Raw genomic sequence first — 15,188 nt, forward strand, 5'->3', positions numbered from 1 at the left:
TGTGCCCATCACCTCCTCCCAGGCTGCGCCTCCTCCTGTGCAGTATCTGGGGGGCACCCAGCACTCATCCACACAGGCCCCTGCTGCCCCCGGGGGCAGGGGGGGTCAGCCCTTGCTCTCCTGGTGCTGGGTGTCCCAGGTTCATTACCAGGTGTCCCCGGGCCATGGCCAGGTGCCCTGAGCCATTGCTGGGCGTCCCTGGGCTATTGCTGGGTGTCCCAGGACCATCAGTGGTCCCCCAGGACCATGGCCGGGTGTCCTAATGTCACTGTTGCGTGTCCCAGGACCATTGCTGGTGGTCTCAGGACCATTGGAGGGTGTCCCAGGACCATGGCTCAGTGTCCCGGGGCCACTGCCCAGTGTCTCGGGGCCACGAGGGGTGCCCAGGTCCACGGCCGAGCGTCCCGGGGCCACTGCCCGATGTCCCGGGGCCACCAGCGGTGCCCAGGTCCACCAGCCGGGCCGCGGGGCCGCGGGAACGGGGCGGTCTCCGCCGAGGATCCCTGGGTGCTGCGGCGGCCGGAGTTTGCCGCCGGTCCCCGCCCGCGCGCCCGCCCCGCGCCTCCCGCCCCGCCCCGCCCCGCCGCGGCTCATTCATGCGGCGGCGCTGGGCGCGGGCGGCGGCTCGGAGCGGCCCCGGCGCGGCGCCTTCCGCCGGGCCTCGGCGCATGTGAGCGGCGGCAGCGGCGGCGGCAGCAGCGGCAGGGCGGCGGCGGATCGGCCATGCGGTGGCCCCGCGGCCCCCGCGGCGCCTGGCGGCTGCTGCCCCGGCGGTCGCTGCTGGCCGCGCTTTTCCTCTTCTCGCTCTCCTCCTCCTTCCTCTACTTCGTCTATGTGGCGCCGGGCATCGGTAAGCGGCGGGCCGAGGCCCGGGGCGGGGGCACGTCGTCTCCCGCTGGAAACGCTGAGTAATCCGGGCCCGGGGTGGCGGGGGGGGCCGCGGCATCCCCGGTGGCCGCTGCCCGGAGAGGGGGGCGGCCCGGGCCCGGCGCGCCCGGCTGCCGGGGCCCGGCGCTGGGCAGCCTCCCGCGGAGCTGGGGAGAGCCGCTGCGGGGGGGGGCTTCCCCCGGGTGGAGGGGGGTGCTCGGTGCCCACTCGCGCCCCTCAGGGCGGGCACACGCGGGGGTGCCGGTCCCCGCTGCGTGGAGGGGCCGCGGGAGGTGCCGGCCGCGCTCCCCGTGGGGCTTCCCCGGGCTGGCGGGGCCGAGCGGAGCCGCGTCCAGAGGCGAGCAGGGGGGCAGCGAGCCTGGTTCCTGCCTGCCGGAGAGTTTGTTTTGAAGAAGTGGAGTGTTGTCCAAGTGTTCGTGGTCTAAACTCGCTCTCTGGCGGAAATCCTACTCCTTTTGTCAAGTGGGAAGATGAGAAGTGTGTATTTTAGAAGGAGAGCGTACTCGTGCCTGTCTTCTTTTCCATAGTGTGCTTCACGGGGGACTGGAGTAGCCGTGTGCCAGCTTGGCTAGCACCTAGCGCTGGTGCCAGTGGGGCTGTGCGCCCATCTCCCGTGAGATACGGGAAGACTTGTGCCTCGGAAAGCAGCTGTTGTCTTCATACGGTGTATCTCATTTCTGCAAGGAGCCAAGTCTGGCGGTTTGGCCTTCAACCGAACTTTGGCAACAATTTATTTCTATAAAAACAACCCTTTCAAAGGAAATCTTGCAAATGGGAGTTTCTCCTTGAAATGTCATTGTTGTTGCTCATGCCATTCCTAGCTTGGACATCGCAAGGAGACCTTTGTGTGGTTTTCAGGGTGACTTCTGCAGGTTTTTATTTACAGATGATGTCCCTTGGCTGCCAGTGGGCTTCAGGAGCCTTTCCTGGGGCAAGCAGGGGTTGCTTGGTGTGTGAAGCCCTGCTCGTGGGGCTCGTGTCCTGAGCACAGCCCGAGTAAGGCTGAGCACCCTGGGCGTCCCTGTGGTGGCCCAGGGCTTTGCTGTCCCCATGGGCAGGCCACCAAGCTCCTGGTTGCTGTCCTGCAGGCTGGCCTCGGAGCTGCCGAGCCGCTCTCTTGTGTCCGTTGGAGGACAGTTTCACACTGGTGCTAATGGGTAGCGCAGCCGCCGTCTGCTCCCTCTACAAACACAGCCTGACTCGTCCTGTTTATGTGCTGCCGTGGGGCTGGGAAGTTGTGTTATCAGATGCATCCTGTAGCCCTTTGCAGGGCAGGCGCAGGAGATGTCCTCTTCAGGAGCTGCAGTTTGACCATGGACAGGCTTCCCTGGGCCCAGGGGGCATAGCTGTACAGTTACAGAAGGATGCTTCTCTTATATATAAGGATGGTTTTGTTTCTTTTTTAGAATTGTCTAATTCATTCTGTGCTGCTACTGTGTGGTCACCAGTCCTAGAGGTGCTGGAGATGCTGTAGGGTATAAAATGCTGTTTAAAACCAGCTCTGTGCCCAGAGGCCTTTCCCTGCGTGGACCTTGGATAACACGGTCACATCCTGCCCTGTGTTCTTGCTGTCTGTGATGCTGGAAGAGGCAGAGAGATGGAGGTGAAGGTGGTCCCTGTTCCTACCCGCCCGTGGATGTCAGTGACGTTCTGAGTCATCTCCCCATCAGGTGACAGAAGATCTGCTTCCTTTTTTTTTTTTTTTTTTTCCTCTCCCTCTTTCAGCCAAAAATGTTCTGTCATGAAAACCCAGCCCAGTATTCCTGGGGTGGCTGGGCTTATCCTCCCGGCACTTGGAGGGAGTTTGTTTTTAGGCCAGAGTGGTAAGGAGAAGCTTGGAAGAAAAGTGAGATAAGACACGAGCAGAGCTGGGGATTTTAATAAATCAACTACGTGGTGTGTGATGGAGAGATGCTGGCAGTGGGGTGTGCTGGGTGCCTTTGGCCAGGCCACCGCTGCCTTGTGGGGTAGGCCTGGGCTGGTTTTCTCTGGTCACTGAAGGGACTGAAGAAGCCTCTGCCCTAAAACTGTCCCTTGCAGGATGTGTTGGGGAAGTGGCTGAAGAAGGACTTGCAGCTCATCAGCTAAACCGTGGGCAGAGGAATGATTAATCCATTCCTTGATCGTACCTCAATTAAAAAGAAAAAATCCAAATAAACGGGACCTGAAGCTACAAGCGAGCTTGAACCAGCTGAAGCCTGTGCCTGGAAGGGCTTTCGTCTGCTCCGTGCCACAGGCTGCTGGGAAGGGTCTGCTGCAGCAAATCTCTGCTCGTGGGGGTCAGCGACCGGCGGTGCCAGGGCTGGAGCCAGCCTGCCCTGCCTGGGCAGTGTCAGCCCCTCTGGGCGGGAACGGCCCTGCGATGGGATGGCAGTGAGGATCCGGGCATCCCTGTGGCAGGGTGTGCTGTCACCGTGGCAGAGGGTAGAGCTGGGCCGAGCCTGTCCCTGAGCCCCTTGGTTTGACGGGGGGGGAATGAAATTCATTGGCGTTGCTGAGGCTTGTTGTGTTTGAGCAGTTGTACGCCAGTGCCAGGAGAAAACTGGGACAGTTGCACTTCTGGGTGCTGTCTCAGCGCATTGGCGTGGAGCTGGCACGCTTGCTGGCTCCCTTGCTGGCTGGAAAAGCTGGAAAACTGCTCCTGGTGCCCTTTGGGGATGGGGAAGGGGAGCCCAGCTTGGGCTGTGGGTTGCCTACCCAGGGTTGCTTGTTGCCCAGCTGGCAGTTGCGTTTGGCTCCTTGCAAACCAGGTAATGCCATAATGCCAGCGTGCCCTTGGTCTGCTCGAGACGGAAATGCAGGAAGAAATTAATGTTTACTGTCAGCAAATCGCCACGCTTGGTACCCACAGGGAGCCCAGAGCTTTTGGGACTTATGTTTGCATTGTGCCTTGGTTTATGTGATGCCTGGGGTAGCTCCATATTTCTGTCCGTCACCAAGGTTTCCTCCTATGGAACTGAAATTTTCTTGTGGCCTCAAATTTGTGCAGAGTGATCCAATGTAAACAGCCAGTGCCGCCTCCTTCCCAGCGGTCGCATCCAATACCCATGTGTCCTCCCCACACACCACCTTAACAATTTACATCCCTGGGCTCCCACAGCCACCTTGGAAAGTAAATTACCAGGGACCCAGCTGATGGCACAAATACAGCAGCCTCCCCTTTTATTCCATGCTGTTCCCTGGCGCTCGCTCGCTTTTGTCCCTGCCTGGCTGGGGTGATTATGTGGGTCTGTCTCATCGTGGCCATTGTGCGCTGGATGAGGCGGCCGATTGTTCTGCTCTGCGGTGAGCTGGGGCCGAGGCACGGCGGGGCTGGTGGAGATGCAGCGGCTGGAGGCTCCAGGAGATGCTCTTGTATCTGCACAGGTCCCTGCTGCCTGCCAGGGAGGCCCTGCAAGGCAGCAGGTACGAGGTGATGCTTGTACGGGTGGGGAGGTCGCTTTTGCTCACTGCCTTGCTCGGAGCTCTTGTGAGCAGCGGCAGCAGGGTAAAGGGCTGCGAGACAGACTGCTTTAATTATGTGCTGTCGCACTGGCCTCATCTTTGGAATAAGCAGATTGGCATGGGGTGAACTGTTTTGTCTTGCTCTGGAATCCAGCGTGCACCTTGACAGGTTTTTTTTGCAAGGCACATTTCTGGCACTGAGGCTCTTGCCCTTCCGGGACAACCACCCTGCATGCCTTTTCCAGAGAGAATGTGCAGAAATGGGCTTGCCAGAGTTACTCTGTCCATGTCTGGATCCTGGTGTTGGAGCATGGGTCCTCCAAGGAGCTAAGCTATAGTCCCTGAAAAGGTCTTGTCTTGCTGGTTTTGTGCTCTTTTAACAGGGCCTGGGAAATCAAGGGAATTCCTTCCTGCAACTGAAAACAGTAATGCTTTTACAAGCTGCTTGCGCTGCAAGTTGCTGTTTCATCTTGATAACTCCAGCTACAGCAGTAGGAATTTCTCAGACCTTGGACTTGGTCCTTGTGCAGAGGGTGGTTGCTGCATGGCTGGTAGGAGGAAGGTCAGGGGCCTTCCCTGGTGCTTGGGTAGTGGCTCTTGGCTTTTTCCCTTGTTGTGTCTCTAGATGTTGGAGACGTTTATTTTATTTTTTTAAACTTTACTTTGCACAGGAGTCTTGTTTGGATCAGGTGTAGGAAAATAATGCAGAGAATTTAAATTATTGGGTGAGAGATTGTTACCTTTGTGAGACAGCTGTAATTCGCTTTGGCTTTACTTCCTCAAAACTTATCAGGAATTGTTCCCGACTGGTCGTACAGGGTATGAGGTAGCAGCATTAGCCCTGAATTACATTTATGGTGCGAGATCTTTGATTTTGATAGGCAGGAGTGCTTTGAAACGCTGTTCCTTCATGCTGCGTTCTGGTGGACAGCAGAGCAGTACTGTGGAGACCAGCAGCTTCCTCTGTACAGCTCGTTTGCTGCTTTGGTCCTTTGCAAGAATATTATATGGCTGAATGTGGCTTATCCAGCATGGTTATTTAATGCACCAGCCTGGCAAATATTAGCACAGAGGATTTCCATGGGTGAAAATGGCAAAATATTTCACTACCACTGGCTTGCCCCAGATTGAGGGGACCATGGTACTATGGGAAGTGGTTGAGTTGCCCTTGGTGGTGAGGATCAGAGGAAAAGTGGTGGCTCTGGTCCTGTGAAGGGGGATGGCACTATGGGGACACGGAGCTGGGGCTGGTGAGTCCAGGTGAGGCAAGTGGGGGAGTGGGTAGCTGCTGCTTTTGTCTTCTGTGTAATTCTCAGGGGGATGTCAGCAGGAGGAGCCTGGTTAGACTCAGCAGCTGGCAGAGAGGAAGGCTGAAGGGGGATTGACAGCGCAGAGTCCGGAGCGAGGGGCAGGGGACGCCGGCTGTGGCAGGGTGCTGGTGCCCAGCTCATCCGAGCAGCATGCTGGTGGGCCGCAGTGGCCTTGGCTCGGCCAGGCAGAGGCTGGGTTCAGGTGCCCTTTTGAGTTTGCTGGTGGCTTGCTGGGTGACTGGGCGCTGCCTGAGCAGGGACAGAAGGTGAAGGTACAGCTTGGAATAATGAAATGAGAATTGTGCTGTTGTAGCCCTGGCTTCCATCTTCTAGGCCTTCCCTCTGCGGTGTAAGGGAGTGTGGTATCTTACTGTGAAACAGAGGCCACGCTGCCCTTCTTCACCCTCCTCTCCCTGAAAGATCAGTATTTCACAACCTAAGGAAGGAACAGCCCGGTTTCACAGCATATCCCACTGAGGTTTTTGCAGTCATTGGATCTGACAGTGACTGGGGGTAGTAAGAAATCCTTGAGTGCTCCTTGATACGAGAACTTGAGCTTAGGATCTCCTGTGCTGCGTGTGGAAGGAGTCTGGTGGCAGCTGTGGGAAGTAGCTCCTTTGGTAGCATCGCTTTCTTCCAGCACTGAGTTGCCTAAAAGGCACATGCAGGCAGGAGAGCGGCTGCAGTCCAGCTTGCCGAGAGCTGCTCCTGTGCCAATGCATCCAAGGCACTGGTGGTGCAGAGCATTGGTTGGAGACCACCTTTTGGTCAAGGCTAACAAATGACAAGGTTTCTTTGAGGGCAGGTGAATTACTAGGTTTTTCTTTGCCTGTAAGCACCCGTGTTGTCTGTCAGGCACATCTGGTTTGGGTTATTTTGCTGGTGGCTCGCTGGGTGTTGCAACTGCAGAGAGTATGTGAAGAGTTCATGCTTCATCCATCTATCTCTGGAGGTCTGGCTTGTGGAAGCTGATCAGCAGCCACAAAAGCTTCCATGTACTGGCTCATTCCTGCAAATTAAATGCTTCAAAACTTCAGTGATCTGCAGCAGACCAAACCTTAAAGCAAAACTATTAGTGCTGTCAGCCTAGACTTCCAGGAGACCTGATCTTCATGGGATTGGGAAGCTGTGGAAGGCCAGGGCTTCACCAGGCGCTTGGTCACTTCAGGTGGTTGCTGGCTCTGCTGAAGATAAGGGCTCTGACACTGCTGCTCTGTTTCCTAAGCTGATTGTCTGCCTCTTTTCCAGGTGGACTCATTAATTGCATTAACTCAGGCAGCATCTGCTCTGCAGGGTACGATGAACACCCTGGGGACCACTGCAGGGAATGGAGATGAGCAATGTGGAGAGCTGTATGTTTGCACTTGTTCCTATTTGAATGCTGTTAACTGTTGGTGGATTTTAATATCCAAGCAGTGCATGGAGTCTTTAAATGCTTAATTTTATTGAAAATTCTGGGGAACCTCACAAGGGTGGCACGGGTGACCCTCAGCCAGTGGTGCTGGCTGGGGCTGATGTGCTGTCGGCTGTGTAAGGCTCTGCAGGGCCCTGTGCTCTGCCTGTGACAGCACTAAGGGATAAATTGTCTGGAAGAGAAACTAATACACAGCTATACAGAGTAAGAAAATCTTTCCTGAACAGCTTTATTTTTAAAGCATCATTGTTACAATAAAAGGTGTGTTTACTTTGACAAAACCTTTGCTGGGTTATTTTAGTAAAGTTTATTTTCATGTTGGCTTTTCCTTCTCCTTTGCACTTGGACTGTTCTGACCATGGTTTTATCTGACAGCATTTTGAACACTTGGTGTGTTAGGATGGTTAACGTGCGTTTGAAGGTTTTCTAACACCTGCTCTAAATACTGTGGGTATTAGTCCTATTTTGAGAGATGGAGCAGAAAATGTGTAGTGGACTGTGCTGCTGAAATGCAAAAAAACCCCAAATCAAAAATTTTTGAGAGGTATTTGCGGGTGTGTTTTTTGGAGAACATGAAACTGAGACCATTAAAACACCAGGGCTTTTAGCATTACTCCAGAGCTGCTATTTTGAAAGGAAAGGTAGATCAAAAAGCTGATGTCAGTACCTGGCAGGAAAACTGCTCCTGGCCATTCTCATCTGCTACTTGGAAGGGTCCCAGGGGTGATGAAGGGACAGCATGTGTAACCCCCGTCCTGGTGGGAAGTGTCCTCGTGGGTGCAGCTATGGTGTGGAGTGTGACAGGTAGGGCAGTGATGCCCTTTTTCCATTACAAAAGGAATTTTGTGAGCTGGCTGGTCTTGCTCAAACTGAAAGTGAAGGAGCAGGCTGTTGTGCCCAGGAGGCAGGCAGGTTTGGGGGATCCGTTGTGCTCTGTAGTGACTGTATTTTGTATAAAGCCACAAGCTTTAGTTCACCTTACTTGACACCTTATTTTTCCAAGGCATGTAAATATTTCTTCAGGGGTGCAAGAAGCTCAGTTTGATCTCCTACCTCACTCCTGGCTACACGAGGGAGGCGAAGGGGGGTTAGTGCTTGCTTGGACTAGGCTTTAGCTGAAAGCACGTGGCCACATTGCGTATAACTTCGTCAAGCTCATTTTTCTAGGTTTTTGGTTTTGAGGTGTGAAACCAATGCGCCCTTCCCTTTGCAAGCTTGTGGTTGTGTGTGGCATCCCCAGGCTGGCACAAGCCCCTCCAGAGCCCTTGCCCCACATGTGGGTCTCGTCCCGGGGCCCCTCTGAAGAGCTGTCAGGGTGCTGGCCAGCCTCCCTTGCAGCAGAGGGGACCCCAGCCAGGGTATCCATCCCTGTCCCCCTGTCTCTTGCTGTAGGGAAGAGGCTGCTTCCAGCGGATGTGGGTTCAAATAGCACCATGGGCTTTTTCCCTGGGTTGTACCTCAGTTTCCCTGCTTGGTGGGAGCTTGCTGTGTTAGAAAACAGCTCTTTTCCTGCCCTGATGAGCGGGCGCGTGTCTGTGCGATGCTTTCTTGGGCTGCATGCTCCAAGCCTGCTGCGTGTGGGATGGTGCCTGCAAAGCTGTTCCCTCCCTGTGCCTTTCTAATCTGAAAGGTAAAGGTTGGGAAATATTTCTGTATGGAGGATGCTGCTGCACACGTAATGGAAGAAAGCAAATACAGGCAACAAGCCCTGTCGCACAGCTGCAGGTTGCACTATGGTATAAGCAGTCTTCAGCTAGTGTTTGTTTGCATATCTAGGGAGTTTTATGGCAAAATAATTGATTGGTTTTACTTGAATGCTATCGCCATACAAACAATCAGAGGAACCTCTTGAATCCTGGCACTGTGTTAGCCACCTCCTCTGCTTTGGAGAGGCTGGGGACCAAGCTGGGCTGAAACTTTAAATATGCTGATACGCTGCCAAAAGGCTCCTGTGCAGGAATCAGAGGGTTACCCTGCAATGAGGAGGACAAGCTGGCGGAGGTCTGTGTGATGCCTGTGATAGGGGAGCATGTGCTCTTAATTTATGGTGTCTCCCCTCAGCAGCAGGTTGGGAGAGGCTGTCTTGAGCAAGGATTTTGGATGGAAAGTGGTGAAGAGGCTACGTGAATGCTAATGTTTATAAAGTGCCTCTAAAAAAAAAAATATGTACAAAGCAAAAAGAGTAAAAGAGGAAAGCAAACACTGCAGTGCACCAGTCAAGTGCGAACTGATTTTTTTTTTTTTTTTTTTTTTCCCCCTCACCTACCTGGCAGGAGAAGGAAAGCATTTCAGTCCCTCTTGTACCCTCTGCGTCAGTGGGCACGCTGGCAGGAGGCTGCAGGCTGTGGTGCAGGAACCTTGGGTGCGTTGTGCAACGGCTGCTCTTGCTAAAATACCCAGGAGCGTGGCCAGGGCTCTGCTGGGGCAGGGCTGGGGGGCTGCGTGGGCTGGGAAGCAAAGGGGAAGCTGCTGGCAGTCGGCAAGTGATGCACAGACCACAGGTAAGCAGACTGGCTGAAATGGCTGTATTCCACGGCAGGAATGCCCAGAGCTGTGGTAGCTTGAAACTTGGGCCACGCCCAAGGCCTCTGGTGTTTTCTGCACTAGGGCTGCAGCGATCTGCTTCGAGGGAGAAAATAGTGGATATTAAGTTCCTATCAGCAAACATGGGATTCTCTTGGAGCTGGGGACCCCACGGAGGGGCACAGGGTGGCCCCTGGCCGCAGCAGCCCTGCGAGCACAGCAGCTCCCCAGGAGTGTGACATGCTTCCACACATGCAGCTTGCTCTTACTCTGCAGTCATATTTTTTTTCCCTTCAGTGTTTTTCCAACTCATGTCTTGCTGCCAGAGTCCATATTAATAATGCATGACTTTTTTTTTTTTTTATGGTGCTTCCTTCCCAGCGTCCCTTTCAGCTGCTGAGTCAGAGAAGATTGTTATAGCAGCAACCTCTGAAGCGGTGAAATGCCCCTGCAATGCTCAACTGCTGTCATTGATCATCCCGGCTCCTCTGCGGGCAGCCCTTTCCCTTGCCCGGCTCTGGGTGAGGATACCAGTGCCAAAAGGCTGATTCCTGCTATGCCAGCTGGTGACTGGTGAGATCTGCTCTGCTGAGCCTTCCTGGCTAGTATTTGATTAAAGCAGATATCACCTCTGTTGGCTGCTTTTTTTGGTTTTGAAATCCTGTGAAGTTTTTTTTTCCTCATCTGCCTGAGACTGTGCTTTGGGATTGTGCCAAGACCTTTTTTTTTTTCTCCTTACTAATTCTTAAATCAATTTTTTTCATCCTCCCTTCACTCCCAACCCCCCCCCTCGATCTGTGCCTGGGCTTTTTAAGGTAATTGAGATTACAGAAGCCACATAATGTGTTAACATGGTTAAATTAACTTAAAATCCTTCCAGTGACTGTTGAAACGTGCCTGGCTGCTGCAGGAAGTCTTGAAGCTGCTAATTCAGCACGAAGCAGAGATTTGCAGGGCTCCTGCCTCTGGGCTGGGATCAGCTCCCAGGGGGGGTCACCTTCCTGCAGAGCTGGTCCCCACCTGCAGGGTCCAAAACCCAGAGGGAAATGGGGACCAGTAGTGCTTTTCAGGGAATTTGTCTTCTAGTGACTCAAATACTAAATATACTGTAATCTCGGGAGCGGATCTCTCCTGTCCCACATCCTAGTGTGATTTTCTGTTTGGGTGGAAACGGCTGCAGGGGGGATTGCTGGTGGGGAGTGGGGTCATGCTGACTTCTGCCCCAGGCTGGGAAAGAGCATCCTCGGGGCTGGGAAACAGCATCCTCATAGTCTTCCCCAACTCAGTATTCTGCCTCTGCACTTTGAAAGACTCACCTTATAGAGTTATCCCAGAGCCAAGCAGAAGAGAAGCGGGGCTTGCCTGGGAAGGAGGGTTTCTTTTTGCCAGACTTCCCAAACGGCCCTGTTCTGCTGTGTCCCACTGTTGGGGATGGCACCAGCATGTGTGCACCCACACTGGCGTCTGTGCTGGGAGGTGCAGAGGAGTGGAGCATGGCAGCCTGGGACCCGGAGGGAAGTGGTGCAGTTCTTCCTTGTCACAGCCGGCGAGAGCTGACCAGAGCAGCCAGACAGCGATGCCGCCCTTGGGAGCGGGGTGTGCGTGCGAGGGACCCTGGCTGCACACCTCCATCTTGCCCCAAGCCAGGCTCTTGCCTGTCCAGCAGCAGGGACAGTTGCCCTTGTCGTGGCGTGCTTCCCACTTGGCACCCAGGCCTTCCTGCCAAGGCTCTACAAATGCTGTGCTACTGATTCATTCCTGCCGAGGAAGGGGAAACACGACCGATGTGGTATGAAATGCCCACAAAGCTGCAGCACATCCTTTTTCTGTGCCGCAGCCTGGCTCCCTCGCTCAGGGTCAATGATTTCTCTTGCTGTGCGTTTTTTGAGGGCTTTGCTGGCTGTCAGGTGCCCGCTGCCCTGGCTGCAGGGCAAGCCTGGAGGGACCATCCCTGTGCCCTCCAACAGGGAGGGGGCAAGCTCTTTCTGTGGGTGGCTTTTGCATGTTACAGGGGGAAGCTTTGCAGAAGGATCCCACGAACTTGTGTACCTTGAATCTGTATGGGCTTGCTGTGGTGGTGGTGGCCAGTGGTGTGCCTTCTTGCTGCCCCAGTGCTTCTGCCTGCCTGAGCCAAGCCCTTGAGGGGCACCTTCACGTAGCAGGCAGCCCTGCTTGCCTGGCAGCGAAATGCAATGCCACCCACAACTAGTGAGACGAGTGACTTGCTTCTCAGCTAACAAGATTTAGGTGGATTATGCTATGTATTTAATCAAGGGCTAAGCTCATTGCCTTATTTGAAATGGATCAAAGCCCTTGAAAATGCCAGCCTGGAGTCCAGCTACTGAATGAGAATATTCAACTGTGTTTCTGTGCGGCAAGACTTGCTTTCGAAGAAGCTGGGTAGTTCAGCAGGCAGGTTTCAGACCGTAGCAGTGCCCAAATGCAAAACCAGTCTGAAGCGATGGGGAGGTAGGAGCATGCAAATGTTGTTAGTCATTCAGCATCCCAGAGGATTTGGGGGGAAAAAGGCTTCCTTTTCTAGCTTTCTCTTTGAAACCATGTTTTCAGATATATAAAGCTCTGTGCTGGCTGGTAAGGGAGATGCTCTGGTATTTGGCAGTCAGGCTTCCACCTTCTAGAAAAGCAGCTGTGACTTTTGTGTGAGCTTGTGTGGCTCTGCAGATTCTCCAGTCCTTTCACAGGGAGCCCTGCACACCCCTGCAGTAGCCACCAGCTGCGTTGGAGCTCGCAAGGGTCTCCTCTCCGCTTGTCTTGGTCCCCACAGCAGCGTTGCCCAGGGACCCTGTGGGACTTCGGCTGTGGCAGCAGAGGTGCTCGTGCTGGTTGCAGAGAGATAAAGCAGACGATGCTCCTTGCCGCTCTTTTAGCATAGAGGCACTTGCTCCTTGTGCTGTGTGGTGGGAGCCCGCGTCTTGCACCAGGAGCAGCTCTCCCCATTTCCCAGGGTAGCAGGTTGCTGGCCATGGGGCTCCCACTCAGCTTGGCATGGGCAGGAGCTGCCCTGCCTGCAGCTTGTCCCGGCACAGAGCAAAGGGGTGCCTGGCCCCTGCCTGCACCCCGGCCTGGCCCAAGGAGTGGTGCACGGGGCGGGAGGGGGCCGGGTGGTGGTAGAGGCAGCAGCAGACCTGTGTGCAAGTTTGCTTCTGCGTGTGTGCTGAGGTGGGCAGAAGGAAGTGTTGCTATAAGCAGATATTGAGGCCAGTTTAAAATGACCTTCCAGTGAAGAGCGGTTGGACTTGCCAGGGTGTGCCTGGAGTGGAAGGGCAGGGGCATCCAAGGTGCATGGCTAGCTCTTTCTTGCAAGATAAGGGTTTTTTGCCATGAGAGGTGTGTTGGTGCTTGCAGGTGCCCTGTCCCCATGCCCATGGTCAGCATGCTGCGAGCACACCCTGTGCCGCTTCACCTGCATGCCGTGAGCTGTCCCAACTTAGCTGAGCAAGCTGTTGAAAACACGCCAGCGGTTCAAATCACCTTTCCTCTTTCTTAAAAAGAGAAGTTTATTCCAGTAACCACCTTCCATCTCGCTGCCATTTGACATAAGGAGGGCAGCTGCAGCTCGCAGCTCTTCCGCTCCGTGAATGTGATTGTCGGCATTGCCTGCAGAACAGAAAATACCCCAACCAAATGGCTTGTCTGGAGGAGTCTGTGCTGGAGGTGACTTCTGCTTTGAGGTGAACCAACCTGTGCAGTTCTCACGCAGCAGCAGGTGCCGGTGCTCCCCACAGTGTCGCTGCTCCTTCCCCCTTGCTTAAAGCAGAGTTGGGGCTCTGTAAACTTCTCTCCCCTCTGATTCTTGGACCTCCTCGTGTTTTTGCCTCGCTGTATGATGCAGCAAAGATAATGTTGGAGTAAATACAGGGAGATAAATTCAGCTGTGTCCCACCTGTGCCACAGGCATGGAGTCGCCAGCTGTCCCATCTCTCCTGGACATTGGCCTGAGCCTTTGTGTGAGGCTGGCGAGCTTCTCGTGTGGCTGACAGGTGGGTGCAGAGTGTTCCTGTGTTTCATTTATTACTAATCAAACCTGCAGACGAGGCTTTGCCTCAGTTCTCCTCCAGCCCAAACCCATTGTGCATCTTCCTGCCCTAACTTGCATTTGTAATTACAGGAAAGGATTGGTCAAGCATCCTTCTGTGTTTCAGAGGCCTTAGCAGGCTTGCTGGCTTGCAGTCATCCTGTCAGCGCTGGCTTCCTGGTGTCTTGTGTTGTATCAAAGGGTCTTGAGGTTTCTAGGCTGCAGCGGTGGGGTGTCTGCTGGTACCTGGCCCTGTTCAGCAGCTCCAGGGCTGTTTGTTCTGTGCAGAGTTGGGAAGAGCCATAGGGTGGGAGCAGATGAAGGGAGCTTGCTGGGAAGGCCGCCCAGCTTCAGGGTGCTCTAGTTTAACCCTGCTTTCACCTAATTAAAAAAGAAAAAACGCCAGTCAACATAGTAATTGTCTCATTTGCTGCTGCGCTGCAGAAAGCTGATAGCGAAGCGGGGCTCGCAGTGGGTGCTGACACCAACCCTTTCCCCCCATGCTGCCCTCCCCCAGCTGCCGTCCCCTGCTCAGCCTCGGGCTGCAGCTGTGATGTCCCTGGGCTCTGCCGAGGACACAGGAGATTCCTGGTTGCGGCCAGGGCTCTCGGTGTCACTTACGTTTGATGGGTACCAAAACCCCATGGGTGGAAGTTTCCACGTGAGGCTTGTGTCCTTCTATCCTGGTGTATCAGTGGGCTTCTGGAGTTGGGGTTGGGGGGGTGTGTCCCCTGCCAGCTCGGTTCCCAAGCCTGCAAAAGCGCTAAAAACCAGCTTTGATGGAAGAGGACTCTGCTACAGTCAGGGAAAGGCTGTACTTGCAGAATAGCAACCTCTATTAAATTTCTCTGCTGTCTCCCACCTTTGTATGTGGGGCACTGCATCTGCACCTATCTCAGGAGTGGGTCAAAAATCCCCAAATTGCAGGGTGCTGCTGAAGAGCACTGCCAAGGGCTTGGCTGTGTGGAGGATGGGGGGAGCAGAGGAGGATGGTGTTTAGCAGTAATTCCTTGGAGAAGCAAACGGGACATGGACAAATGGTGTATCTAGAGTGGATAAACTGGTGTAATATAAAATCTCATTATCCATGTGAAGGGGAAGGCTGGTGCCTTGGTGAGGAGGAGGGTGGGCTGGTGCTATGCTTGGTGGGTTGGAGGGGCCGGTGTGGGCAGAGTCTGTGGGATGCCAGCCATGATCAGCTCCTTCCCTGTGGCCTCAGGGCTGCCTTGGCCTGGAGGAGTCCTGACCAGCTGCTTCACTGTGCCCTCCCAAACCTGGGAGTGTCTGCAGTAGTCAACCCTGCCTGTCTGAGGTGAGAGGATATTTGCAGAGGGAGAGAAGAAGGTTGTTAAGCCCTTGATGAAGCTGCCTTTGCTTCCAGCTGTCCTGTGTGGAGTCTGCCTGTGCCTGCCAAGGTGATGCCTGTGCCTGGCCCCGAGACAGCTATGGAGCTGTTCTGGTGCATCTTTGAGATGCACATTGAGATACGTTGTGTTTTGGTACGTTTTTTTAGGATGCAAAGGAAACATCCCATCCCCAAGACTTCAGAGCACACTTGATGCACTTGCAAGTT

The 15,188-nt window shown here is 54.5% G+C and overlaps 1 protein-coding gene across 2 annotated transcripts in view; it reads left to right on the forward strand.

Moving 5' to 3' along the window:
- The first annotated feature begins 669 nt into the window (after positions 1-669).
- B4GALT5 (beta-1,4-galactosyltransferase 5) overlaps positions 670-15,188 on the forward strand; it is a 39,562-nt gene continuing 25,043 nt past the window's right edge. Inside the window, exon 1 of one of the 2 annotated variants that reach the window (XM_074888359.1) lies at positions 670-850. In XM_074888359.1, coding sequence (XP_074744460.1) covers positions 724-850 — 127 coding nt within the window. In that variant the 5' untranslated portion in view covers positions 670-723. Of the gene's footprint in view, positions 851-4,228; positions 4,294-15,188 lie in introns of those variants that run through there. The other variant, XM_074888360.1, reaches the window with a different exon arrangement.

Source organism: Strix uralensis, chromosome 18, assembly GCF_047716275.1.
Source record: "Strix uralensis isolate ZFMK-TIS-50842 chromosome 18, bStrUra1, whole genome shotgun sequence".
NCBI classification, from domain to species: Eukaryota; Metazoa; Chordata; class Aves; order Strigiformes; family Strigidae; genus Strix; species Strix uralensis.